We start from the raw sequence: 27,888 nt of genomic DNA, 5'->3' as shown, positions 1-27,888 counted from the left end.
CGAGCGGTTGTATGTAAGGTGAATTTGTTCGTAAGTCCAATATTTTGTGTGCAATGAATGTGTAAGTCAAACACTGAAGAGGGAAGTATAAAACATAGACACTCTAACAGTAAACAATAAATTCACACCTACTGTAGTCCGACGACATATGTTCTTGGGTCTTTAGTAAGCCATGACTGAAGCTACTGGCACGTAATTACTGAATTACATGCCAGCCACTGCTACTTTTTGTTATGCATTGCATCCTCCTGGAGCGTCAACTGGGAAGATGGATTTCCTCCCCACCCACATACTCTACGCAGCCAATCGTAAGCGAGCTTAGTGGATCAGGGACCGGGATCGTTGGCAACACTTGAGCATAAGCAGCAGATTGTTCGTAAATTGGAGAGTGTATGTATAGTGTTATAATTCAGTGGCATCAGATGAGGAAACCCACACTAGCACAGACCATCCTTGCATCAGGAATGAAATAAAAGGTGTATCTATGAAGGGGGGATAGTATAAATGAGAATGTGTGTGATTACATATCAGTCACAGGTATCCATCACCGTGGAAGACTACGAGGACACCAGAGAGCCCAGGGAGCCCCTGCTGTCCCGAAGTGGCGCTCATCGCAACTCTACCTCCTCAGAGCCCGTCTCGACCTCATCCCATTCCTCCGACCACCCACTTCTCAGGAGGAAGAGCATGCAGTGGGCGCGGCGCCTGAGCAGGAAAGGGGGCCGGAGTTCAGGTAGCGCCAAGGGTGGTGCTGGCAGCGCAGCCGAGAGAATTAGCCAGCAGAGATTGACTCTCTTTCGGCGATCGGAGAGGCAAGAACTCAATGCCCTTGTGAGGACCAGGATGAAGCATTTGGGTCTTTCTCCCACTGGGTTCAGTAAGTCTGCTGCACTATTAGTAACGCTAACTCGTAATTTCTTCCTATCTACATTCCTCCTCCCGTTACTTTGGTCAGTACGTGAGTGGATTCCCCTCTGCAAGTGTCTTCCTTCATTTCCCACTTCACCTGGTTCTTTCTTCCTATTTCAGATGGCATGACAGACCAAGGCAACAGACTGTCTTACATCCTTATCAACCCCTCTCCAGACAGCAGGCTGGAGTTGCACGATGTTGTGTGAGTATAGTAATGACAGAGGACACGGTTGTGACTCTGCATTTGGCGCAGTGGGAGAAATAAACCATTGGTTGGCAGAGAAAATTGTTGCTATCAATTTTAGGTTTTATAAAGTCCTTCCGGGATCGCGCTGTATTTAAGGGGGAACATTTTTTTTCCTCATGTTCTACAGCTGAAAAACACAGCAAACGATTTTCGACAAGACGGGGTAGCCATGAATCAGTCACTCGCCAAAATCTATTTGGATGATTTTTGAACATATACTGTATGTGTGTGATATGTTGGGGCTTTCAATTAGGTATTTATTTTACATTTTTAAATGACATGGCAGACCATTACTTAGAAAGTGCTTTTGATACATAAATTCTAACTGAAGTGCTCAACGTACTTGGAGTACTTGGTCAAGAAAACCCACCTATTTAAAATTGGTTTTTGTGTAGCTTTATCTCGTTTCTATTTATAATTTTTTATAATTAATTAATAATTTATTATTGTATCTATGCTTGTCTGTGACTGTAAAGTGTCCATGAGAGCTTTGAAAGGCGCTTGAAATAAAATGTATTCTTATTATTATTAATAATATTATTATAAGAAAATAATAAATGCTTTCTCATAGAGACAACACCTCATCGATTTTGGTGTTAGTGCACAGTAGTACCTCCAAAAAAATGTTTCAGACAAAAAGTTCCGACGGCCAGATGCTTTGTCTGGATTTAATGACGCCAATCTTAGAGAAATTGCCCGCCAGGTTATCTTGCAATTAGTGGCGAAAGTGTAAAAAGGAATGCTCACAGACATATTTTCAGAAATAGGCAGCGAACAAATTATTTACTTGGTTGGTTAATTTCACAGTTGATGGGTAGGCAATAATGACAAAGTATTATGGATTAAAAACTGTTATTGGGTTAAACTGACGTTATGGAAATCTTGTATAAACGTTTATAAAGACAACAGTGACCTCTGCTGCCACCTGTGATAATTACAGGTGTATCTTAAAATAGATTAGAGAAGTGACTGAGAACAACATACAATGTAAAATTATCCTTGGAATATCCTTACCTCTCTGTTTCTAATGCGTAGGTACCTCATCAGACCAGACCCCCTCTCACTGGTACCCAATCAAGGGAGCAGCAGGAAGTGCAACACCGGACTTGCAGAGAGCCACAGGTTTGATCCCCATGACAGCACCCACCTGTGAGACATGAATGGCCAAAAAAAAGCAAAACAAAGAAGAAATCAAACAAGAGAGAAGCAGCGCAGGTGGCGAAAGCGATGGAGCCAGATTGCCATTGAATCTTCTAAATCTTAGCCATGGCTCGTGTGCATGGAGCTCGTCTTAGAATGCCGGGAATGTTTCAGTCGTGCACCTTCCTAATTTTCAAAGCAGAGTGTTCAGGACACAGAAGTGCATTTACTTAGCAAAGACAAAAAAATCTCAGTATTTATATATTCGTATGTGTATGTTTTGTACTGCAGCATACAACACTGGGTGGACAAAATTATTGGGAGACCACATCCGTTGTAGGATCACATTCACGCATGACTTTGTGGGCTTTGCTTGGCCACGTTAGAATCAAAACTTGACCCAAACTGTTCAGACACTGACAACCCTTTCCCTTTCAAAAACACTAAATCGGTTGAAATAGCTTCATATAACTGATTCGATCAATGACATCATTGATCGATTGGAAAATATTACAAGTCTGCCGATTTAATCCAGACAATCCGATGTGTGTCACGCCGAACATGGGCATGGCAAAAAGTGATTGACTATGGCTGACTTGAATGAATGAAATGAAATCCATTATTCAAAATGTGGTATGAAACATCTTTTGTGTTGTTGTGTTTTCATATTTACTTCATAAAAACAAATTCATCAGAACATTTGGGTAAGGAGGAAAAATTAAATGGATGCCAATCTACCCATTTTAATGTACACCCAGTATACTGTCTCGTGTGGTACCAATTTACTTTCATGCAACATATTTTTGTAGTTTTTTTACTTACACTTACACATTGAAACTTTAGATGGAATGATAAAGCCCAAAATCATCCAAGTCATTTTGCAAGTTTTCTCAATCACCCTGCCTTGGTCAAATTACATGGGAGTTTTTGCCGTCCCTGAAGTACATGACATGATGGTGAAACGGCCTGTGTTTGCAGCATGTGTATATGTGTGCACAGGAAGATTAAAACAAGATATTGCTGATTTAACCCAGAACCAGTTGCTCAATGTATGAGATGGGACGTCTTTTTGTTAGTGTGTTATTGTCACATTAAATGTTGTTGGGTTTTATTAGCAGTGTATTCTCCTTGTGCTGTTTCCTTTTTTTCTAAGTTGTTTTCCTCTTCATGACGCAAAATGTAAGACCCTCAATTTTTCACATTTGGTTTTGCACCGTTGTCGATACAATTTGTTCGGGAAGTTTCTGTTGGTTGAGGCTCTTTACAAACATGTCAGAACGTCTGAATGTGCCAATTCTCCACTGAAAATGAATGGTGCAGCTATGTGGTTGCTGTAGCTTTGCTGCCATTCTAAAAAAGAACATGTACATATTAAAGTTGGTCAACTTGGCTTTGTTTGTTTTGCTTTCTGTGTGCATTCTGTATCCACCAAGTTGTCTTGTTTTGGTCATGGTTCTGCCCAACGATGGACACCTCTGGGAGATTGAACTGAATTCTCGTTGGTGGGAAGTTACATTGACACCTGACAGGTTCCTCAAATTCACTTGCAAGAAAATACCAAATTTCATTACTAAGTCATGATATCTATCTAAGCAGCAATTCCGTGATATTGCTAAGGTAGCAAGCTATATTTTCTGTTCTAGTTTGGCAACGGTGTAGAACGTGGGTTATCGTTATCATACATTAAAATATTTAATTATTTGTCCATCTACTTACACCTAGGTCAAAAACAAATCAATATCCGACTATTTTATGAAGTGTTTTCGTACACTGACGTAATCATGAAAACCGCGTTCTTTCTTACTCGTGAAGCCAGCACCACCTATTGTCGATGAAGGGAAGTACAGGGGGTATTGCATTCAGTCCTACCTTGACCGTAACACAATTCGGGAGAAATATGTACGTATTTATATATTCATCAAATCACATCGTTTTATTCAGTTGGGGTACTAACAAATAACTTATTCGATATGATTTCCATTTGTAATACAAAGGTTTGCATGAGAACTCCATACATGATCGAGCCCCATTATCCAAACTCTAGGGTACCCTGGATTTTACTGTGAAGAATTTTAACACAATATTTATTTCAATAAGTAGGTAAAAAGACCTGACATTTTTCAAGATCCAAGATCAGATTGTTATTATCTAGCCTCTGAAAATACAAAAACACATCTAATTTTTGTGAGCGCAAAAAAAAAGTTCAGTGATGCAATAGTTGTCAGGGCTCAAAATGGCAGCAGAGATCGCAGGTTTGATCGAAGAATAAACAGACATGAAATAGCTCACGTTAAAAATGCTATTTGTTGTATGTGAAATATTTCTGAAAAGTTAATTTCAAGAATTGTACGGTGGACTAAACGAGAGTAAAATGCACAAAAATTGCACAACTTTGTAAGGACGACCAAATATAATATATGAGGAGGGGTATCACATAAATGTCAGTAAGTAGTTTTTTTAGCTAATGAATAAAAGGAATAAAAGATACACCAGGGGTAGAAAATACCAATACCAAATGTATGTCTTGAGGTTTTTCTGGTAATGAGTTGTGACTTTCTGAGTTCCATTACCACGTGGCACTGTTCCACACTGCCACAGTAGCAGGGCAGATCTTTAGTGGGTTGGGGTTATTCCCATTGATGTTTGCCCCGGGACAAAAGAATGGATACATCTTGTCTGCAAAGAAGTCGGTGAAGGTGTAGATGGGCGTCATGCTGACCGGATTAGAGAAAATCACCATGCCGGCGTCATAGTCCAGCTGCACCCTGACTTTGCTCAGGTCGCTCTCCACGCGCAAGGGGGTGCTGGGCCTGGTCATGGCCGAGTACTCGCCATCATAATGGGAGATCATCCAAAAGCCTCCCTCGGGGCAACCGGAGATACGACCTTTCCTGTCGATGGACTCCTTGACCACCCCGAGCATCCAGTCCTCCTTGTCACCCACCTCTACCTCCCATGCGTGGCGGCCCGATGTGAAGCCCTCTGAACCCAACGCGAAGACAAAGTGGCCAAAACGCTCCGGGTTGTCCGGGACTTGCTGGAGGGAGCCGCTGTTGGCCACACAGGTGAGGTCCTTGGAGATGGACAACCACGGGTATGCTGTATTGGGATCCAGGGTGATGGGTGCTAAAACAAACAACCAAGTTATACTTTTTTTTTAATCACAGATCCAAGTAAACTTTCTTAATTCCTCTTTTTTTCTCTAGCACAATTTGTTTTCATATCGAAACAATAATTTAAAAAGCAGATTATAATATTTATCACATTCACTGCCAGATATGTGAAAAAAATGTGTCCACTCCAGTGCCAGGGTTTTTGTCATTGTCAATTGAATTGCAGGACCCACAGAATATTGAGTTTTAGGACGAAATAAACATTCAATACAGCGTGAGAAACCTTAGGCTCTCTTCTTTCATCGGAAAAAAGTGTTAATTCCTAAATTATATGCGTCTGGAGTTATATGAGCTTGAAATGATGGTGGCTGTCCGAAATACAATGCAATACATACATATTGGTTTACATAGCGCTTGAACAACAACTGAAGCTGGAACAAAGCGCAAACATGGAAAAAAGGGCAATGCTGCCCCCTTGTGGAAAAAAAAAAAAAAACATTTCCAGAGGTGATGGACAGCGCCCCAAGCATGAAAAACAAAACCCGAAAAAATTTGGGAATGGCGATCTACATCATATTTTCAATTCCCAAATAAATTTGTGAATGGCAGTGAATGAGTGAATATAGTAATAGATTTAGATTTAGATACATTTGATTTAAAGCTTAGGTTCAGAAACAGGTGAAATATTTTTTGAAACTGAGCTATAAATTGAATTGAATTTCCTTACTGTACTGAACCACCTCCACCATCTTCTCCCAAATGTAGTATTTGAGGGAACTGACGTGCTTGGCCACATTGATAAGAGCTCCAGGCACCTTTTCCGGATCTTTCTGGGGGATTTCTGCCCTTTGAACCAACCCACACACCCCCCCCCAAAAAAAACAAAAAAAAAAATCAGACCGTTTTAAGAATTCACAACCGTGATATAAAATGCATGGAGCAAATTACACTTACCTTTTCTTTGTCTTGGAATAATTCTACAATTAAAAATGAAGAGCTTTTAGTACTAGCTTGTACATACTAATGTTTACAATCAAGATGAGTCACATCAGAATACACAAGTTAGGTTGTCCATACGTCAATAGCAGTTGCGGCATGATTTAGAAACACAGTGCGAAAATTGCCTGCTGCCTTTTACGTGTCTTCAAAGTAAGGGTGGTTACCTCATTTTTACACTTGTGTGATGAAATTGATATTGACAATAGTGCTTTACTTAGTTTTATATTTTTGAATAATTTGTCAATTGATAATTGGTCAATTCACATTGTGCAAATAATAATGTATTGGTTGATTCTAATTTCATTACATACAAATATAAATGAGGAAGAATAAATGTTTGGATTTGAATGAACTATTTTATATTAATTTTAAAACAATTAGCAGTTCTTCAAGTAATCGTTTATGAGTAAACTAATCACAAAAATGGCAAAATAAAATTAATTTTGCATTTATTTTATCAGATGATTGGTTAATTTACAATTACATTACTTGTGCATTCCAGTTAGCTACACGGTAAACATTAAACTCAAACGTTTACATTTTGGTAAATAAAGATGACAGTAAAATGTAGAATTTAGCATGAATGTAAAAAAAATCTACAGGAAGTAGGATTTTATACAAATAAGGTAGCATTTTACAGAAAATTAAAGATTTTACTTATTTTTCATTTTGTTAAACAACCGTTTCATAGGAAGGGCGGTGAACTTATTTTTACACTTGTATGATGAATTGATAATGAGAATATTGCCTTCCATTCATGTTTTATCTTTTAGAATAATTTGTCAATCGATAACTGGTCAATTCACATTGTGTAAATGATAATCTTCTTCTTTTCCTTTCGTCTTTTCCCTTCAAGGGGTCGCCACAGGGAATCAGTAACCTCCATCTTCAGAGGTAAGATACGCATGTTTGTTTTGGCCAAGCTTTTACGTTGGATGCCCTTCCTGACACAATTCTCTGTATTTATCCGGGCTTGGGACCGGCACAAGACGACTTATGTCCTTTTGTGGCTACAGATTAAGCAACTCGCTCAGTAAAAGGCTCCCAAACACAAAATGGTCATCAGCACAGTATCTTTGTTAATTCTAATTTCATTAGATACAAATATAAATGATGAAGAATACATCTTTTGATTTGAATAAACTATTTTAGATTAGATTTTCAAAAACTTTTTTTTTCGGGTAATTGTTTATGATTAAACTAATCACAAAAAGGCAAAATAAAATTCATTTCGCATTTATTTTATCAACTAATTGGTTAATTTACAATTACATTACTTGTGCATGAATTTGTATTTTCTTTACAGTCAGCTACACAGATTAAACTGTCTAAACTAAAAAATATTAGAAATCTACAGGAAGTAGGATTTTATACAAAGTAGCGTTTTACAGAAAATTAAAGGTTTTACTTTTTTCATTGTGTTAAATAACCGTTTCATAGTACTCCTCTTTCATCTAGAACTGCTTCATGTCACAAAGAGGGTACAGCAAGTGCTGAAGAATGAATGACTGTGTGTTTGTGTTGTCATATTATTTGTTAGTTTTTTTTTACTTCGAGATAGCGCCGTGCGAGTGGCTGCCATTCCAGCAGCTCCTGTATTTTGTTTTTCTAATTCTTTCTTTCCTTTTGTCTTCCTTTCATAACTTTGCTGCTGTGAAGTGTAAATGTCTCCACTGAGAGACGAATAAAGGTAAATCCAATCTACATTAGTTAAAATTGCACATCCATTATTGCTACTTTACATGAAAAGGAAAGACTTGCAAAACAAAAAACGGTTCATAATGCGAGCACATTATTTCACAAAATTGATTTTACATGATTGTATGATTTTTTATTTTTTTTTAATATTTTTTCTTGCAAATGGGCAACAAAATGCAAAGTCACCTGCAGAAAGAGCACGTCGGCCGATGCGATCTCGTTCTCTACGGCGATGACCGCGTGCGAGAATGTCAGTATGTCCCTGGTGAGGCCGTCGGCCTTCTTCCTCACCAGCTCCTTCTTCTCCTCCGCCTCCTGCTGTACGGCAGCCAGTCGCGCCGTTTCCTCCTTTTTCAGGAAGTCACGCAGCAGCTCAAAGTCCCCTCGGAGCTGTTGCTCCGTGGATTGAGTCTGGTTCTGACACACAAACGCAAATATACACAAAAAGGGTCAAAAATAAATAAATACCATGAAGAAATAAAGGTGTGCGCCTCTCCATAGTTTAAATAACGTGCTTAGGAAAAAGTCAGCCAGATGTTCCCACGGTATTATGTTGATTCTAACATTTTCAAAATAGTACACTTTGTCATTCTATTAAGTCCAAGATGGCGCTGGAGTCGGCAGCCGCCAGCAAGCCCTCTCACGAGCCTTGCTTTTTTTGTTTTTTGTTTTGTTTTCTTTTGTCACTGTGTTGTTGTGTGTCATTGGAGTGGATACGGATTGTTTTTCTCCATTTTTGGCCACGAGGAGTCAAGGAGGAGACTGTTGAGCAGTTGCATATGCCGATGCATATGTGGAACTGTCGCGGCTTGGAATCGAAGCGGATTTACGTGGTACAGGAGATGTGAGACAATTTATTTTTCGTCAATGGATGCTGCAGTTTCGTGTTTGCTTTCAATATTTAGCTTGTAGCAGATGTCACCATGACCTCCCTGATCCACTGGTGAAAAGGATTCTTTGATCCTATTCTATTTAATCTAGAACTGCTTCATACAACAAAGAGGGTGCAGAAAGTTCTTAAAATGACTGAGTTGTCATATTATTTTGTTCTTTTGACTTCAAGATGGCGCCGCGAAAGTGGCTGCCTTTCCAGCAGCTCCTGTATTTTGTTTCTCTACTTCTTCCTTTCCTTTCCTCTTCCTTCCATAACTTTGCCGCTGTGAAATGTAAATTTCTCCACTGCGAGACGAATAAAGGCCAATCCAATCCAAAACAATTAAATGAACAACTGCGTTCGAGCTTGTGCCCATTATTTACCTTCCACACATCTTTCATCACATTGGAATGTTTTCAAAGCATTCTCGCGCAAGGCCAAATTTTCGGCATGAAAAAACACAAACGCCGGGGCCGAGTCTCAGCATGGCAGCCGTAGTGACTTCAGGGGTCATGTGGGACCCTTATTCTCGCCGTACCGCTTGCTCACTCGCATGTTTGTTGATACCTTGATGTGCACAGTTGTGTCATCACACTCCTGCTTGGCCTCATACAGGCGCCGCAGATTCTTCTTCAGGGGAATCAGATCCTTCTTCAGCTCCTCCTGAGGGCGATACCGTGACATGTCAAAAAAATGGCCAGGAGTGGATGAGCACAATTCATACACGTTTGTAATTGAAGCCCTATTTTATATTAAATATAAACTACATAGGCAAGTCTATAAATGAATTATCATCTTTTTATGTATTATTCTATAGGTATTTATTATATGATGTATTAATATTCATAAATGTTTCTTGACAAATTATTTTGTTTCATTGATTCATTGGTAAAAGCAGTTCCACATTTCATGTAAAATGCCAAAAGGCAATGAGTTTGAGTACTCATAAAAATGTACGTTGTTACGGTGATGGTGGTGTCTTTGCCCAGGCCTCACAGTCTAATTATCATTGTTAGCAGAGCAGGTACGGTGGAATGATGGAACAATTTATACATGCAAAATATTTGCAGTTGAAGTATAACTGTTTTAAATTACAATACAAATAAGCACATACCGTATTTTCCGAACTATAAGGCGCTACCGGATTGTAAGGAACACCTTCAATGAATGACATTTTTCCATATATAAGATGCACTGCATTATAAGGCACACTCCACTGCAGTGCCAGGGTTTTTGTCATTGTCACTTGAATTCCAGGTCCCACAATATACTTGTATTGAGTTTTAGGACTCCATAGACATTGAATGCAGTGTAAGAAACCTTAGACTATCTTCTTTCATCAGATAAAAAAACAAGTTAATTCCTAAATTATATGGGTCTGGAGTTATCTGGGCTTGAAATGTGGGTGGCTGTACAAAATACAATGCAATACATACATTGTGGTTTATATCGCGCTTTAACAACAGCTGAAGCTGGAACAAAACGCAAACATGGGAAAAAAGGAAACTACTGCCTCTTGTGGAAAAGAAAAAAACATCGCCAGAGGCCATGGACAGCACTTTATCGGCACCCAAGCATGAAAAACCAAAACCCTAACAAATTCAGGAATGGCGCTCTACGTCATATTTTCAATTCACGAATAATTTTGTGAATGGCAGTGAATGAGTTCATGAATGACATGTTTGAAATTGTGTGCATAATTTTATATAAGGCGCACTGGATTATAAGGTACATTGTCAGTTTTGGAAGAAAAAAAATAAGACTTTTAGGTGCGCCTTATCGGTCATAAAATACAGTAATATGTTTCACTGCAGTAACAATATTTTTATAATTCATTTTAATGTTATTGCAGGGGGTGGAGGGTATTTCTTCTGTTGCTCGCCAGAGTTTAGAAATGGTCATACTGTAAAGCAGTTGTTCCAAAACCGCAGTAAGCATAGTAACGCAATTAGATGTGAAACTTTGGTAGTCAATGTCAATTCTAACATTGGCAGATAACATTTTTATCATCAAATAAATGAAAAAAAATATATATGTATGTAAAAATGTGTAAAAAAAAATAATAAAAAATTGCATCATGATTTAAAATTTATAGTTCCTTGCCACTTAAAGCAGACATTACAGGCAGATTTGTCTTTTTTTATTTAAATTGACAGGATACTTTTTTTTACATTTTTTTTATTTTTTTGAAAGAGCTAATATTAGCCAGTTAAATTAAATGGACAATTAATTTGAGAGGCCACAATTAATATACCTGAATTGTGTATTAAATATAAATATAGCTGTGAACATTTTTTATGTATATATTTATTTTATTTTGTTTTTCCTAAGATGGCGGGGCGTGAACACGCAGCGGCTCCCCTCTCCTGGCAAATTGCCGTTTTCGTGTTTATCATGTTTGTTAAAGTCATTATAAGTGCCTTGCATGCTGGGTCCGAGAGGACACTGCTGTATGTCATGCATATTAGCATATTTGATAATAAAGCTGACTTTGACATAGCTGAAAATATAGTTAAAAATATAGTTATAAATGTAGTTATAAATATAAATTAAAACATGTAAAAAATATAAATAAAAAATTTAATATATAAAATATATAAATATAAATATAAATATAAATATAAATGTCCCCATTGTTGGACTATTAAAGGCTTTCTGATTTTGAAAACAACTGTTGACTTTAACCAAATTAAATTATCTCACCAAATTATTTTTTGCTGTCGCTAGGTAGAATAAGAAAATTTCCTCAACAAATACGAATGACTTCATGATGCGATCACGCCAGTCCTACCTTAAGATCATGCGCCCCTTCTTCTAGAGGACACACTCGGTGTCCCTGATGCCTCTTGGAAGTGTGGCAAACGCAGCAAAGGACCTGCAAGTCATCCAAGCAGAAGAGTTTGAGGACTTCGCCGTGGGCGTCGCACCTCACCTCCGCTTGCGCATCGGCCCGCTCCCCGCTCAGCCCAGGAGCCCCCGGAACGTCCGGCTGCCGTTGCTGCTCCCTCAGGAAGGTGTCGGCCACGTTCTTCAAGGCCAGGCTGACGGTGGGCTCGGTCAGGGAGCACTTCCTGCGGCAGATGGGACACTCGCGGCGGGCCTTCTTCTTGTTCCAAAACTGCTGTAGGCATGCCCGGCAGAAGCTGTGGCTGCACTTAAGCACCACGGGCTCCCTGAAGATCTCGCAGCACACCGGGCACGACAGCTCGTCTTCCAACACGGAACCAGAGCGCGAGGACACGGCCCTGGGTCGCAAGGCCGTGTTCCCTTTGGAGGTCTGGAGGAAGGAAAGCTTTCCGGGCTGGGAGGAAGCGCGCGGGCGTGTCGCCATGGTGTCGAAAATGTGCTGACAAGTGTGAGCGTCAGACTGCGGCGAGTGGAATAAGACGGGTTGATGTGCAACGGGGGCTTATCAGCAACGGGGACTTGAAAAACAGGTTCATGAAAAGCCCTCATCGAAAACTTTGGGCTTCGTATATTTTCGTGGAAACACAAACGCGCGCTGATGTGATGCACAGTCGGACCACCTGAGAAATTTGCCTGCCAGTGAAGCTCAGCAATGAACAACAAAGTCTGAACAGAATGTTATTGCAAACTTTCAATGGACCTTATCCAGAGAAGTGTGACAATGATGTATCAATGATTTAGGTGTGGAGACCAAGGAAATACAGGAGCCAATACTGTATCGCCAATACCAAGTAGGTTCAGTGACATTTTAGGTAACAGAATTGGAACAGACTTTTATTAGGATCCCCTGTAAAGGCAAAGGTAAAAGTTGCTTATGATGCTCGCTAGCATGGACGCGTTCCCCCGGGGTTATGGTTGGAGAAGTGTTCAATTTTTAAAACTGTAAAAAATAAATAAAATCTAACCAGCATCCTCCTCTGTAATGTTTGTAGCGGTGTTCAATTTTCAAAACTATCAAAATATATATATATATCGCTAATGTCGCCCTAAAACTGGATTGTGTTTTCCCCCCATGGGTTGTTTGTAGCAGTGATCAATTTTCAAAACTGTGAAAAATAGATATAAAAAAATCCAACATAGAGCTAGTGAGATAAAAATACAAAGAGAACATAAAATGAACAAGACAGACTGACAACCAATGCGGTTACGATTTCAACTGCATTATAATTGAACGTGAAGAGTGGTTTACAGAGTCACGCTTTGTTATTTGTCAGTGTTCAGTAACATCACCTCCAAAGTGTGAAGAACGAAATAAGCTTCATAATTCTGCTTCACTGTTGAAACATATACTGCCCACACAGAAAAACATGTTTTGACCCAAACAGCAAGACGACACATGACCGAAGGAGTTCCTAGTAACAGCAGATTGCCTCCTATACGAACTGATAGCGAGGGGGGGGGGGGGGGGGATTGTAACTTAATTTCCTTTCCTTCCACAGAAGCGGGTCATGTTAAATAAAACAGAACCTCTTTCTCAACACATATCACTATACAAAATATTAGCCATTGAAAGGAAAATAAAAAAATACAGCAAAGCACAAAAGCGTATTGTATTCAATTTGGGGGTAGGGAAATCTGTTTTTTTTTTTTTTGGTGTGGCGGGGGTTGTTTTTTTTTTCTCTTTAGTGGGTATTTTTTGTCTTTTTTTTGGATTTGTCTCAGTTTTGGGCAATTTTCTTGTTGTTCTAAATAATTTTGAGCACATTTTTCCTAGTTTTCAATTTTTTTTTTAAGGGGGCGGGGGGTTGGGATATTTTTTCCAGGATATTTTTGTCTCTTTGTGGGAATATTTTTGTCCACATTTGGTTTTCTGTCATAAAAAACAGATATCTTAAAAATATAAAAGAATATTCTGGTTTTTAGATTATTTCATATATATATATATATATATATATATATATATATGATACCTTGGCTTACGAACTTAATTGGTGCCCAGCCAGAGTCTGTAAGGTGAAAAGTGTGTATCCCAAAAATTAATTTCCCACAGGAAACTATTAAAATGAGAATAATCCGTTCCCAGGTCCACCTAAAAAATAATTTTCTACCTTCTAATTTTCTAAGCCTTAAAACTACACAAAATATACCTTATTTTATGTATTATAAATGGTCGATAGATGGTCGATGGCTTGATGGAATGGAGTGCCTGGTTTCCTCAGCATTAAACACTTGAGGAATGTAACCTTCTTTCACCATCTTGAGGAATGATCCCTTATAGGTGATTTCTCTGTGATAATATTATCTAGTTCCTCATCAATTGTGTTCTGTTTAGCTGGGTTGATAGCTTTTTGCATCAAGTGTACAGATGGCTTGTGTGGGTTGTTTCTGGAGCCTGATTGATGGGATATTTTAACCTATCAAAGTTGAAAACTCTCACTGTCGTCTGCCTGTCAATTTAATGTTTAAACCACCTCCCCTCACTGCTGCGTTCTTGACCAATCACGTGGCTTTAACCGACGTTTGGGGGCAGGGAGTAGAGGACCAAAACAAGCCGGCTGCCATTTTGTTGTTAGAACGGGCTTGTTCGCGAACGACACATCACTCATTGAGGCAGCTCCGTGTGTATCCCAAAAAAAAACTTCGGATGCCAAGGTAAAATTTTCATAAATTTAACGTTCGTAAACCAGAAAGTTCGTAAGCCAAGGGGTTGGTAAACCGAGGTATCACTGTAATATGTATAGATAAAAATATATATACATATATATTCTATGAAATATGAAATACTCTCAAAACCAGAATATTCTTTCTTTTTTTTAGATTTAGTTTTTATTTATATTCCAAATAAGTGAAAAACAAATTCCCCAAAAGGGGGAATCATATGAAAAAAGAATCCAAAACATGATCAAGCTTCCCCACCCCCAAAATGTATGCAATTCACTTTTGTACCGTAAGACCTCAACAGCATCTCTGTCCCGAGCAAAACAAGTAACCTAACACCGCCTCTTTTTACAATATATAGTGTCCACAGTATATGTAACACTTTTTATCAAAAGTAAAACTGCAATCAACTTGATGACAGCATGAAACGTGTGAAGAAATCACTACTGCTAGGCAAGCTACACTTAACATCACGACCTTTTTGACACGCCACTTGATTCTTCTTTGGAAGGCAAAGAGAGCAACCAAACAGCAAAATTTGCTGTAAAAACAAAATAAAACAAAAATAATACAACGTGCTTGAAAAAAAAGTGAGTAGCGAAGTGCAACACAACATCGCACATACAACGTGTTTAAGTTGTCAAGGGCCACGGAGCATGACTATCTAACGCCAAATTTGGTGTTAACAGTTAATTGCACAAAAGGAGGAAGGCGGCGAGCTCACCATGCAGGTTGAAAAACAAAAATTCAAGAGGAATAATCCACGCCCACCCAAAAATATATGAAGACACGTTGGACCCTTGAAGAAATGAAATAACTGCCTGAAAGTGGACAAAAACAGTTATCATCCCTGCACTTGTCATTATACTGCATGTATGCTCTCGTCTCCATGTTTACATAAGAGATTTTCATACCTGTCAAAGAATATTCAGGCTTTAATGTTGCCTTACTGTTTGTGGTTTCTTCAGATGGGACTTTTAATGTGGACTTGGGGGTTTTCTCCCTCATTTTTGCGTTTACACGTGGTTTTTGCAGTTTTTTTTTCTGTTTCTGCAAGTAATAATGACAAGGAAGTGCACATCCTTGCGTATGTGTGCGTATTTCTACAATAGAATTTTAAGATAAATAAAAATTCTGGGACCTTAGCCATTTTTTTTTTGTTCTGCGTTTGGAGCAAAATATTGAGAAAGGAGCTGGAGGTATCTTAGTTGTGTAGATTGCTACACGTAGCAGTTTGGCACATAGGGCACATAGTGATGGTTTTTGGGTTGTTGTTTTTTTATGCAAGTTGACTGCCCTAAAAAAATTACAATGTTAATCTTGTTTTTGTTTTGTTTTAACTTTCCAAAGTGGCCCCGGAACTTCTTTGTAGGTGGCAACTATCAGAGGATGAGTTAAAAAAAATGCACTTCATCACTTGCATTCCACAACCGAGTGAGAATATTTGCCGTGAAAGTCTCTCCTAATGACAAAATAAACAGGAGGATACAGTACAGAGAATTATGAAAAAAAGAAAACAACAAAAGAGCTTTTTGTGCAGTTTCCAAGTAGTGACCATGCACACACACACACACACACACACAGACATAAGTCTGTTGGGTTCTGTCAAGTCACGCGCCACTCACACCCGTCCAACCTTTGCGTCGCCGATGGCTCCCCAAACGTCAAAGACAAATTCATCCGGGAAGGCAAAGTCTCCCAGCGTCTCGTCGAGAGCTTCTGCAAACTCATCAGGGTTCTTTTTGTCCTTCCCCAGTTCCACCATAGTGGCCGCTAGAAGTAGAAGTTAAGAATTAGTTTTGCAATATTCATCATTAATGCAATTAGAGCGATATAAGACGAATACACACAAGAGTCCTTGCATCATCTCATATCTATTCCCTGTCACGTTTGCATTGTGATTGTATTTGTGTACTTGAAAAATTGTATTAACAAAAGACTGAGGAAATTAAATCCAGTATCGTGGAGGGACGAGCGGACAGCGGGGGGCGTGACTTGCTTGTCAGATCTGACAGGTAGGTCACGCCCTCATAGTAACACCAGCTGAAAAAGGCGCGTCACAACAACATCCGTGACACTGACGAAGGCGGAAGTAGATGCCAAAACATGTCAGGTAATTGAACACCTAAAAAACACTGTCTGTCAGAAAATAATCTGTTTTAAATTAAAAATACAAAGCAAGGTCCTGAAAACAAAAAAAGAGTCCAATGTAACAAACAAAACCCATGACTGAAGTAAACAATAGTCACAGAAACAATGACAGATATTAACTAATTCACTGCCATTCATAAATTTATTCGGGAATTGAAAATATGACGTCGAGCACCATTCCTAAATTTGTTCAGGTTTTGTTTTTTCTTGTGGGGGGATAAAGCGCTGCTCAGAACTCTGGCAATGTTTTTTCCCTTCCACAAGGGGGCACCATTTGCCTTTTGTCCATGTTAGTGCTTTGTTAGCTTCCGCTGTTGTTAAAGGGCCACATAAATCAATGTGTGTATTGTATTGTGTACGGCTGGAGCCACTTCAAGCTCAGATAACTCCAGACCCATAGAAATTAGGAATGAACTCTTTTTTTCTATTCTATATGTATTTTATTTAATTTTGTAAATCCGCCCCCACTTCAAGCTCGGATAACTCCGGACCCATATAACTTTGGAATTAACTTTTTTTTACTAATGAAAAGAATTGTTTATTCTAGTCCTAATTGTTTTATGTAGTCCTAAAACTCAATATTCTGTAGCTCCTGGAATTTGAGTGACAATGACAAAAACCCTGGCAGTGGAGTGGACATTTTTGCACATCGTCTGGCAGTGAATGAGTTAAATTGACCGTGCAATATCTGGTAACATCTCCACCCGAACCCCCACAAGAAAAACCAAAACCCGAACAAATTCGGGAATGGCGCTCTACGTCATATTTTCAATTCCTGAATAAATTCAGGGATGGCAGCGAATGAGCTAAGAAACCAATATTTCCAAGTGACAACAGTTCGTACCCAGCTCGCTGTCTCTGATGCCCATGTAGCTTTCCAGTAGGTCATCTACCTTCTCAATGGCTTTTTCTTCAAAGGCGGAGGGCTGTGGGAGGGCGGTTATAAAGAAAACATGACACACTTAAGAAGCATCATTGAAAATTTTTAAACAGATCAGAATCCATTGCTCAGTATGCACACTCACCACTTCCTCGACAGTAGCGGGACCCTTGGAGCGTAGCCGCAGGGTTCCCCTGCCGGTGCCCAGTTGGACCCCCGACGATGACCTAGAGCCTCCAGACCTCTGGCTGATCATATCTGCATTTGGGTCGATCAACAATGGGAAAAATGAAATGCACATCCCATTGTATGTTAGCTCCTGGCACAGCGTACCGAAGGCCTTGAGCGGTTCCACCAGTTTTATGATGAAATCTTTGCCTTTGGGCAGCTCCTTCAGCATCTTGGCAACCTCGTAGTGTCGACAACCGATTAGGCGATGGCCGTTGATAGACTCGATCATGTCGCCAACATTGATCACCTGGATCTGGTGGATGATGCTGCCCTCGCGGATTCTCTGGGGGTAGGTGGAGTGAGTATATTTTGACAAAAACCAGCAATGGATATAAAACATCGAAACACCCCTGTTCAAATACCATGTTTTTGTGAATTAATATAAATGACACAAAAAATCATCTGGGTTCTTAACACATCTTTGTGGAATCTTAAAATTTTCAGACTTTTCAAGTCTTACCTTGATGAAAGCATAACCGGCTCCATTGTCAGTGATGGTCAAACCGAGTGCATCCTCCCCTTTGAACACTTCAATTTCTTTCTTTTGGCCTTTAATGTGGGCAAAGATAAAGTCCTCTAAGCCAATCTGCCCTCCCAACAGTTTGTCCATGTCCACCTTATGAGTGTTCAATGTGCAAAACATCACCTACGAAGTGAAAATAAATAAGTTATGATGTTCAGGTCTTGTTGAAAAAAAGGGTATATGAAGACTCACTTCTGCCGGGGGGATCCCAAAAGCTTCGCCGATCTTGGCGTAAAGCTCCCGCACGTTGCTGAAGCCTTCGATGCGTCCGGTGGGGCTGCCGTGCGCCAGTTGAGTGTGGAAGATGAGACGCGGCCGCATGCTGCTTGGTGGCGGGGGCAAACCCTCCGAGCCAGCGCCTACTAAGCCTAGATCACCACCTCCATCCAGACTGTCTACATTGAGACCGGCACGGATGGGCTCAGCTTCCTCATTTTCCACCAGGGGAGACGCCTTCTTCCTTCTTCCCAGACCCAAAGGCATTGTCGTCTTTCTGGGGAAGGGGGTTTGTTGACAGTGGCGGTCCTATGAGCAGGTGGGTTGGGGGTGTAGATCACAATGGGACTGTGGTGTTTCAGACGAGCTCGAGAGCTGTCTTAAAGCGCCAGGGTGTGGACCCACAAATCCATACATCAGAAAAGTGGGATAGCTGTCCGGAGGATGCCGTTGGGGCTGTTGTCAGCTACAAAAAGAAAAATCAAAGTGACGGGCAATGTTTACTTCGCTTCAAAAACATCCCAAGAGTCGTGGTCGTTATCAAATCTTCGCTACGGGCGTTAATTTTCAATTATTTGTACAATGAGCTGCTTTTTCCCACGTCTTGTCACTGCTAGCAAGCTAACAAGCATGAGTAGCGCCAACTGCTTTTGAAAACGAAGGGCACGACTTTAAATTAAAAAAGAAATTACTACTGACGCTGATTAAAATTAGCAATTTAATAGTTGTGAACAGAGGGTGGTTAAAACAGGACAAGCCAGTCAAGTCTTACCAGAACAGTTTTTTTGTTTTGGCCAAGTGTCGTTAGCTAGTCCACAAACAAGCCCTGAGGTGAGGTTGTCAACCAAATGTCCACAAACGAATCCCCAAAAGATGAACCACCAGACTGACAATCGCAGTTGTCCTATGCGGGGTTTTTAAATTTGAAATAAGCCCCAGGGTGTGTAGTTGGGTGTGCTGGTATGTCGCTACGGACTGTGAGCTAGCGTTAGCTGTCCTGCCCGGTTAGGGGTGGGGCAATATTGCGTCCATATTTACGTTCACTCGGAAAACTGAAACGCGTTAAAGGAAGAGCTATGACGCCTTCACGTCTATTCGGAAACATGCACGAGCGCATCTCGACTGTACAGTAATTATTTTTTTTACATGGATAACGACAGTACAAACGTTTAATGACACATGTAGTGATGCCACCATAAACATTTGAATGCGCTGAGTTTGTCCTCATTCTTGGTTTCTCTGAACATTTTGTGTTCAAGCAAGTTTTTTTTTTTTCAAAGTCCACACCAGCTGTTTATGATTGCCCACGCAAATCTTCCTACACGGGCAAAAGTCTTTAGATTTCATTTCTGGATGCCTGCATGAAATCAGAGGAGCCATGGATGCCACTGCATTTGCTCCAAGGTGGCTCGTTGCTCCATGTCAGATGTCAAGCAAATCCATAAGAAATCTTTGCAATCTGAGCAGGGAACAAAATATTGTATTAGTTCCATTGTTCGGAAAAAAAATAAACATTAAAAAGTAACTATTAAAGGACAACCGACACCATTTTTTTGTTTCCTAACTGACATCAGAAAAATGTTGTATAGCATCTAAAATACCCAAAACACGCAGGCTGGTGTTTTTTGTCAAATGCAAAACACCAATAAAAATGACTTAAAGTGTCCCAAAACTACTTCAAAATGACCCCGAAAATGGCAAGTTTCAGAAGGTCCCGCCCTTTAGTTCGTGACGTCACGCCAGGACATCTTGCCTTGCTCTAAAATCAAAACAATGGCTTCAGATTCGGAGAAGATGCTTTCTTGTTACTCATCCAGTTATGAATATGATTCAAATAGTTCTGAAGAGGAAAACATAAATGTTTGCAATCAATTGAAGAAGTCCTTCCGGATCAATTCGAGCCGTCAGGACTCCAATGTAGCGTCCCAGAAAATGCACAAGATGGCGCCCAAGCTCCGTTGGAAATGGGCTGATTTGTCTTCTGGGAATTTGTGTCAACTACTATCAAGTAGTAGTGTTGGTGTAACACACAATGATTGACCATGGCGTTATTTATGTGTTTTCCTTCTAATTTCTCCATCAACACGGTTCAACACGATGTTTTCAGACCAAACAAAGTACCCAAAATGCATTGTGTGTCGCTTTCTCGGTCAGGGGCGTTCCAGACGTGACATCACATCTGGAATCGTCACCAACTCGAAAACAAGACTTCCTGAATATTCAGCACGAGTCATAAAACGTAAAATATCGCTATATGCCATGGAATCTTTGTAAAATACGCTCGGTAGAAGTCATTTGAAGCGGTTTTACAAATTATGGACATGACTTGTCCGGAGGCGTTGGTTGTCGCTTAAGAGCTCCACAGATAGCTTTTACCTTGAGAAAGTACCCGGTTCAAAGTGAGGCCCTTAAAAAGGAACATAAGCGTGTCGAAATGTTCAGTTCCGTCCAGCAATTCGAAAAGGAGCGCACCCAGTTGCCAAACGGTAGCCGGCCCAGCTTTGTACGGCCGCTTGAAGACATATTCTGGAGGGGCGTACCGTAACGTCCCTGGAAGACATGTAAATACAACAAATATTTTGGGCTATGTCCCCTTAAGATTTTCCTGGGTGAATTCAGTGGTGCAGTGTCCAAGTTATATTTTTACACCCGGCTTATATTGACATCAACAGACTGCAACTTTTTTTACCGGCATATTCTCGATATGGTTCTTCATTTACAAAGCAGCTGCAGCCAAAGTCTATGAGGCGCACTCGGGGAAGACTGAACGTAGCCTCCAACAGAATGTTCTTCTGCTTCAGGTCCCGATGAAAGACGTTGACGGCGTGCATTTTGATGGCGGCGTCTACCAGCTGCTTCATGATGTTCTGACAAACACAATGTAAAAAAAAATAAAAAAATCAAAAAACGGCCATATGAACCACTACAATATTAACTCATTCACCGCCATTCACAAATGTATTTGAGAATTGAAAAAAAATATAGAGCGCCATCCCTGAATTTGTTTGGGTTGTGTTTTCTTGTTTGAGTGCCGAGAAAGCACTGGCCATGGCCTCTGGCAATGTTTTTTTTTTTTCTTTCCACAAAGCGGCAGCATTTCCCTTTTTTCCATGTTAGCGCTATGTTCTAGCTTCAGCTGTTATAGCACCCTATAAACCAATATGTATGTATTGCATTGTATTGTATTTTGGACAGCCACCCTCATTTCAAGCTTATATAACTCCAGACCCATATAATTTAGGAATTAACTTTTTTTCTGATGAAAGAATAGTCTAAGGGTTCTTACGCTGCATTTAATTTTTATATGGTCCTAAAACTCTGTGGGTTTGTCATTTACCTTAGCTTCATACTCCTCTAATGGACCAAGCTTGTATTTGGTTCGGAACGTGAAGAGGTCCACGGACGGTACCGGCCTCTCCATGACCAGAACCAATTCCTTCTCCAGGTCATACGTGTCCAACAGGAGGACGACCGCGGAGGAGCCGTCAGCGTTTTTTAACGAGGACGCTTGCAGCATGAGCCACGCTTCTAAGGGAACCTTCTGGACTTTTCCGTTGATATACTACAGAGTAAGAAATATTTCCCACTGTCAGGGTTTATAAAATAAAATATTGCCTTTTACTTTGACACTCACCAAAAAAACACTTTCCACTTTTTCGATGGGGATGTATTTGATGGCCACCTACGAGATGAAGTCATATAGTTAGGACGGGAAATATTTGGGGTTGCATGCGATGGGATGTATAACGCTTACTGGGAAATAGTCACTTTTCCTGTAGCCGGCGTATACCGATCCAAAGCCTCCTTCTCCGAGCTTTTCCAGCTGCTGATACTTCTGCAGAAACAACGCTGCCAACACAAAAATTAGATTTGACATTGCTTACAGTTGAGCAGGCAATTTTATTTTTTGAAGCATTCGGATGATGAGGCGAATAGTTATCCAAAGTATCGTTACATTTGGGGAACTTATTTCAGCTTTTTGGGTCTTTTTTTCTTGAAGCTAGAATGTGCTGCGATCCAAAGCCATAATTGAAAAATATGTGATCCCGGTTTAACTATTGTCAAATGTCACTCAAGTTAGTCTTATATGTATTTAAAGGACAACCGACACCTGCCCAATGTGGGGCACTATAAAACCAAATAATTAAACCGCATATTCAACCACATTCAAAATATTAAAGAGGGCAAAATTGCATAGATTATTATTAGTATTTTTTTATCGTTTGGTCAACAGGTGTCAAAGTCAAGGCCCGGGGGCCAAATATGGCCCACCATATCATTTTATTCGGCCCACGAAAACAAATCAAGTATGTCAAGTGCCATGATGCTTGCTAAAGTTCGAACCAAAATTTCAAATTTTCATATGTAAACCTCAATAACAGTCATTATTCTTGACTTATGATTTGAAAATTAGTTGTTCATTAATTTGTTGTGTGTTGTCTAATATGCGGAGAGGAAACATTCAAATGGTTTCCCCAAATTCATAACGGCCCTCGAGAGGAAACCGTAACTAAAATGTGACCAGGTCCCAAAAAAAGTTTGACACCCCTAGTTTAGTCCTACTGCAAAGCTTTGGTGACCTGAACTTACTTCGGGTGGTGTCAGTCTGTTGCAAGGCGGGCGGGCAGCAGGGACAGGCAGGGAGGGTGGTGGTGGTTTTCTGTCCGACATTTTTGACAGGCGGCCTGGTTTCCTTCTGGGCTTCTGCTTTCGTGCTGGACTTCCTTTTGTTGGTCAACTTGGCCAGCAGAGCTTTGACGGACACCTCAGCGACTTCTACCTGCGATTTCTTGGCCACAGGAACTACTTCGGGTTTTGCGCTGCACTTGGTGTTCAAGACTTTGGCCAGAAGGGCTTTGACGGACAACTCTGTGGTGGGTTCCTTCGCGAGGGGCTCCGCTTTGGTATTGGACTTCCGTCTGGCCCTTTTAGCGGGTAATGGTTTGGTTGGGGCGTTTGTGGTGTCGTACCCTGCTCCTTTGTGAGGGTTTCTGGTTTTGTTGCTGCTTTTCGTTTACTAGTCCTTTTGACTTGAAAATTCGCCGGCGCCTCAGCAACTTCCACCTTCTGCTCCTTGGGATGGGTCTCTTGTTTTGGGATGCACTGCCACTTGGTCCTCTTGACCAGCGCCACCTTCTGGGACGTCTGCCCTTTGGGATCCAGTTTGGTTTGCGCCACCTCGAGTGTCGGCTGTTTGGGTTCGCCAATGATTGGGATGGTGCTACAAATCCTCCTCATGGGCATCGCAACGTTTCTGAGGACCTTGGTGTCAGGTTTCAACAGCACGCAGCCTTCCATGAAGGCGGTAAAGTTTCTGGTTTCTGTGATGAATAGAAAAAAAAAGCCATCATAAAAGCAATGCAGCATTGAGATATGAAGTTTATGTGAAGTTATGAAATTAACACCAATTAATTGATCTTATTGCTATAAATATGAAAGAATGTAATTATAAATAAATACAATAGAATACATATGGATTTATATTGCGCTTTAAAAAACAGCTGAAGCTAGAACAAAGCCGCTTAACATAAATATAGCTTTAAAGAGTTGGTCAAGATAACAAGCATTAAAGAGTTGCTCAATATAACCGATAGAGTAAACGGTCTATATATATATATATATATATATATATATATATATATATGTGGGTGTGTGCGTGTGTGTATATACATATACAGTATATAGCTAGCTAGCAAGCTTGCTTGCTAGCTAACTAGATAGAGAGATATATAGCTAGCAAGATAGATATCTAAATATCTAGATAGCTAGATAGATAGGTATAATTTTTGAATATAATAAATACAAACCCAATTCCCTAATTCCAATGAAGCTGGGATGTTACGTCAAACAGAAACAAAAACAGAATACAATGATTTGCAAATCCTGTTCAATCCAAATTTAATTCAATCATTAACTTGTCATTTCAGGCTGGAGTATGTTTCAAAAAAAGGTTGGACAGTGTTATGTCACTTTAGGTTCGAACAGTTCGGATGGTCCTTTGGGCTCTTTGGCCCCTGAGGACACCATGTCCGTGATTTCCAAAAGCAAAATGAAATGTGATTTCATCAGACACTTTTCATCACTCAATTTAAAATTAGTTCAGAAGACAGTCGTGTTTTAAGATGCATTTATGGTACCAAACTGAATTTACTAACACTGGATTTATGAAGTGTTTCTAAGTCCATGTAGTGATATTTTTAGACACTGATGTCATTTTGTTGACTTTTTTTTGATGCAGTGATACCCGAAGGATCAAAGCTTTTGAGTTATTTAAATATGTTTTTCGGCCTTTCCTCTTACATGCAGAGATTTCTCCCTATCCCGTTGTCATGTCTCAAAATACATAAGATTCGCCTTTTTCATGTTATTTTAATTAATGTTAACACTTTAAATTACATTATTTAAATTTTGGTGTTTTACAAATATTCATCATTAGTCGTGTTATTGTTATTTATTATTATTATTGTTAGTAGTAGTAGTAGTAGTAGTGGTAGTAATAGTAGTAGTAGAAGTCGTGGTAGTGGTCGTGGTAATAGTGGTAGTAGTATCAGAATCAGAAAGCCTTTAACAGTCACACAATGGGAAAATTTGCGAGTATTAGCAGTAGAAGTAGTAGTAGTAGTAGTAGTAGTAGTAGTAGTAATAGTAGTAGTAGTAGTAGTAGTAGTATGGGTGGAAGTTATTGTTGGTGCAGTTGCTGTTGTTTTGCTGTGGTTTATTGTGACAGTGGAAAAAACATTCTGCATCATGATATCAAAATGCAAGTCAAAATCGATTTCTCAATTCTACATTTTGGTTTGTTGGTTTTATACATATAAAAAATCTAAATGCTTCACAGTTGGGAAACTTTTGTGCTCAACATTCTGCACCGTGATAGTTTGCACAAGCAGATCGTAGGCTAGGTTAATTACCAACCGTGTTTTGAATCTCTTCTTGTCATCCAAAATATTATGAAATGCGACAATAAAAGAGTTTTATACCTGCAAGTCCTCGAAATGTTCATAATCACAATGACAACAATCGTATTGTGAAACATGTTTCCCTAAAGCAACTTTGAAAGGCTCCTTAAAAGAAACATTACCACGTCCGTTATTATTATCATTATTATCATTACATTGTTTTGTTTTTTTAATTTTTGGGGTGTGTGTGAACGCGTTTACGTTATTTGCAACTCACCAGGGTGGATGTTGGTGGGCAGAAATGGAAACGGGTGAAACTTGTCCACGTTCATTTTGCTGTTGCCTGCAGATAGGTTGTTGTTCGGCTTTTTTTCCCTGAATGTAAACATGCAGCCCTCTGCACATAATGCAGAGACTGTGTTTTAGAGGCTTGTACTGTGTGTTGTAGAGGCGCGTCCTGTGGCCGAGTCATAAAGGGGCTTCGATCACAAATACGTCAAAGGCGCTATGCGGCCCAGCGGGACTCGAACAAGGGCCCGACGGGCGTGACACAAACTGGCGACTTAAACCGGCGGCGAGCACGACCTTCAGAAATCAATCCACTTGGGACAAAGACATGAAGCGCCGTCACCTTTTCTCGTCGTGATGCGCTTGTGAGCTTTGCACAACCTGTTATTGACGTTCCAATCAAAGTGCTCAAGTGTGCGCGCGATGCTTTATCAGAGGCTGTTTTAATCAAACATCGGCGCTGTTATTACACAAAGAAAATAGGAGGTACGATCTCGACACGTTGGGAGATTCATTAGGTACACTTGCACACTTCCAGTGTTGGTTGTGTGGGACGATTGCGTCGTCCCAATTTTCCTATATACGTACATTGAAAATATGGATATCTAAATTAATTATAAAACACACACACACACATATATATACACACACATATATACATATATATATATATATATATATATATATATATATATATACATATATATATATATATATATATATATATATATATATATATATATATATATATATATATATATATATATATATATATATATATATATATATATATATATATATATATATATATATATAAACAAAGAAGTACAGATGACAGCTGAAGAAACCTTCTCATCGATGGACCACTCATGTATGACTGAGAGCTTACACCGATGAAATCCATACAATATTGTCATTAATTGTCATTATTGACAATGAAACGATGTTAAGAATCAAGCAGTTTGTGCATTGTCACATTTGTTTTTTGTTTTGTTTTTTTTACTTCAAGATGACGCCGCGGACTGACTGCCTCTACAGCAGCTCCCATATTTTGTTTTTGCTGCTGTCAAATGTAAATTTCTCCACTGTGAGACAAAAAAAGGCTAATATAATCTAATCTAAATTGTAGCTCTTGATGGTGTATTTGGCCACCAGGGGGGGCATTTTACTCTGCATGTACAGTTATTCATTGCAGATTTTGTCTTTTATAATGATTATATTATTTGGGCAATAAAAAAAATGGAATCTATGTGACACAATGGGAGGAAAGGTACATGGACACTTCGGAATTTCTTAATATTTCTGCAAGAATCGGTAATGAAATGTAGAGATTGGTTTCAATCACAAGAATGCAGCCTGATTGAAATAATACCAGACGTGATAGTTTTTTTGTATTTTTATTGACAATGAACATTTACAGGGATGACAAAAAGGTAAATGAACCCATGTGTCAGGATGAGGTTGTGACCATTGTTCAGTGAAGAGCTCTCCTAATGTCATCCAGCACCATCTCAATCGAGTTGAGTTCAGGATTTTGACAAAGCCACTTCAGAATTTAGATTTTTGTGAAAAAGATGGCAGATAAAAGCAGCCGAAATGATTTTCTCCAAGGTGTTTTGGCTCTTCGGGTGGGCTTCAACTCAATGGTGTTCTTGATTTACACAGAGCAGCCAGGATTAGTTGGCTTGAGTATCTGGGGAGCATGACTCCTTGGGTGCCCCACCGGTGTGGTGCAACGGATGTCGGATTTGGAGGCTCTAGGGATGAACATTGAAGCAGGTCTAGGAATACCTTGGCTTGGGATCTTCTGAAAGTAGCCACAGAGCTAGAACGCTGACCTTCCAAGCAAAAGCAAGTGATCCAATGAATGTTCCTTATACAGGGACCCCATGATTAATTGCAGCCTTTGTTGAAATGAGTTATTTTGTCATTGCATACCTGTCAACCTTGGCCAATAGCTGTCCTTCTAAATTCCCGTATAGAAGTTGTAGTATGCTGTATATTATTTGAAATGCTAAAAAACCCCACGAGGATTAGCTTTTGCTGGTTTGCCGTGGCGAAAGTATCGATCGGCAGCAGCATTGTCGTTGGCTACCAGCAGTTGAGAACTGGATTTGAGACAAAATGCTCTTTGGAAAATCGGTTCACAATT

At 39.8% G+C, this 27,888-nt stretch overlaps 4 protein-coding genes across 7 annotated transcripts in view; 1 reads left to right on the top strand and 3 right to left on the bottom strand.

Annotated features, from left to right (window-relative positions):
• Nucleotides 1-4,070, top strand: part of kcnt2b (potassium sodium-activated channel subfamily T member 2b) — a 43,631-nt gene extending 39,561 nt beyond the window's left edge. For all 3 annotated transcript variants that reach the window (XM_089018737.1, XM_089018738.1, XM_089018736.1), the window contains exons 28-30: nt 532-877; nt 1,030-1,114; nt 2,195-4,070. In XM_089018737.1, the coding sequence (XP_088874863.1) occupies nt 532-877; nt 1,030-1,114; nt 2,195-2,312 (549 nt within the window). In that variant the 3' untranslated portion in view covers nt 2,313-4,070. The remainder of the gene's footprint in view (nt 1-531; nt 878-1,029; nt 1,115-2,194) is intronic.
• Nucleotides 4,071-4,287: 217 nt separating this feature from the next.
• Nucleotides 4,288-12,528, bottom strand: LOC148885481 (zinc-binding protein A33-like). Of its 2 annotated transcripts, XM_089018740.1 has the most exons (6): nt 11,775-12,528; nt 9,551-9,646; nt 8,296-8,526; nt 6,367-6,389; nt 6,140-6,258; nt 4,288-5,425 (listed from the first exon to the last, which is right to left on the bottom strand). In XM_089018740.1, the coding sequence occupies exons 1-6, from the start codon at nt 12,312-12,314 to the stop codon at nt 4,866-4,868; spliced, it is 1,569 nt and encodes a 522-aa protein (XP_088874866.1). In that variant the 5' UTR covers nt 12,315-12,528; the 3' UTR covers nt 4,288-4,865. The 2 variants fall into 2 exon arrangements, with proteins under 2 accessions (XP_088874866.1, XP_088874867.1); XM_089018741.1 differs by lacking the exons at nt 9,551-9,646; nt 11,775-12,528 and having other exon boundaries at nt 4,291-5,425; nt 6,140-6,253; nt 8,296-8,413.
• A 566-nt stretch (nt 12,529-13,094) lies between these two features.
• gipc1 (GIPC PDZ domain containing family, member 1) lies at nt 13,095-19,564 on the bottom strand. The gene is made up of 7 exons (XM_089019254.1): nt 19,322-19,564; nt 18,526-19,015; nt 18,271-18,456; nt 17,913-18,093; nt 17,725-17,837; nt 17,544-17,625; nt 13,095-16,321 (listed from the first exon to the last, which is right to left on the bottom strand). Exons 2-7 carry the CDS (start codon nt 18,814-18,816, stop codon nt 16,170-16,172), a joined length of 1,005 nt encoding a protein of 334 aa, XP_088875380.1. The 5' UTR covers nt 18,817-19,015; nt 19,322-19,564; the 3' UTR covers nt 13,095-16,169.
• A 352-nt stretch (nt 19,565-19,916) lies between these two features.
• LOC148885479 (serine/threonine-protein kinase pim-2-like) lies at nt 19,917-25,920 on the bottom strand. Its single transcript, XM_089018060.1, has 8 exons — nt 25,726-25,920; nt 23,140-23,870; nt 22,304-22,398; nt 22,184-22,231; nt 21,887-22,111; nt 21,239-21,416; nt 20,926-21,099; nt 19,917-20,008 (listed from the first exon to the last, which is right to left on the bottom strand). Exons 5-8 carry the CDS (start codon nt 22,064-22,066, stop codon nt 19,917-19,919), a joined length of 624 nt encoding a protein of 207 aa, XP_088874186.1. The 5' UTR covers nt 22,067-22,111; nt 22,184-22,231; nt 22,304-22,398; nt 23,140-23,870; nt 25,726-25,920.
• Between the last annotated feature and the right edge of the window lie 1,968 nt (nt 25,921-27,888).

This window comes from Hippocampus bargibanti, linkage group LG17 (genome assembly GCF_051943395.1).
Source record: "Hippocampus bargibanti isolate YZ-2025 linkage group LG17, ASM5194339v1, whole genome shotgun sequence".
Lineage (NCBI taxonomy): Eukaryota > Metazoa > Chordata > Actinopteri > Syngnathiformes > Syngnathidae > Hippocampus > Hippocampus bargibanti.
This window is presented reverse-complemented; position numbering and strand designations above follow the sequence as displayed.

Excerpts from the sequence above, each read along its gene's own strand:
- LOC148885481 (XM_089018740.1), bottom strand. The coding sequence starts at position 12,314 with ATGGCGACACGCCCGCGCGCTTCCTCCCAGCCCGGAAAGCTTTCCTTC. Across the intron at positions 6,390-8,295 it reads CCGACGTGCTCTTTCTGCAG|AATTATTCCAAGACAAAGAA; the intron begins GTGACTTTGCAT and ends TTTTAATTGTAG. Across the intron at positions 5,426-6,139 it reads GGTGGAGGTGGTTCAGTACA|CACCCATCACCCTGGATCCC; the intron begins GTAAGGAAATTC and ends TGTTTGTTTTAG.
- gipc1 (XM_089019254.1), bottom strand. The coding sequence starts at position 18,816 with ATGCCTTTGGGTCTGGGAAGAAGGAAGAAGGCGTCTCCCCTGGTGGAA. Across the intron at positions 18,457-18,525 it reads TTGGGATCCCCCCGGCAGAA|GTGATGTTTTGCACATTGAA; the intron begins GTGAGTCTTCAT and ends TTCACTTCGTAG. Across the intron at positions 18,094-18,270 it reads CCGGTTATGCTTTCATCAAG|AGAATCCGCGAGGGCAGCAT; the intron begins GTAAGACTTGAA and ends ACCTACCCCCAG.
- LOC148885479 (XM_089018060.1), bottom strand. The coding sequence starts at position 22,066 with ATGCTGCAAGCGTCCTCGTTAAAAAACGCTGACGGCTCCTCCGCGGTC. Across the intron at positions 21,417-21,886 it reads TAGAGGAGTATGAAGCTAAG|AACATCATGAAGCAGCTGGT; the intron begins GTAAATGACAAA and ends TGTGTTTGTCAG. Across the intron at positions 20,009-20,925 it reads GAACCGGGTACTTTCTCAAG|ATTGCAAAGATTTCTTATGG; the intron begins GTAAAAGCTATC and ends TTCCCTGCTCAG.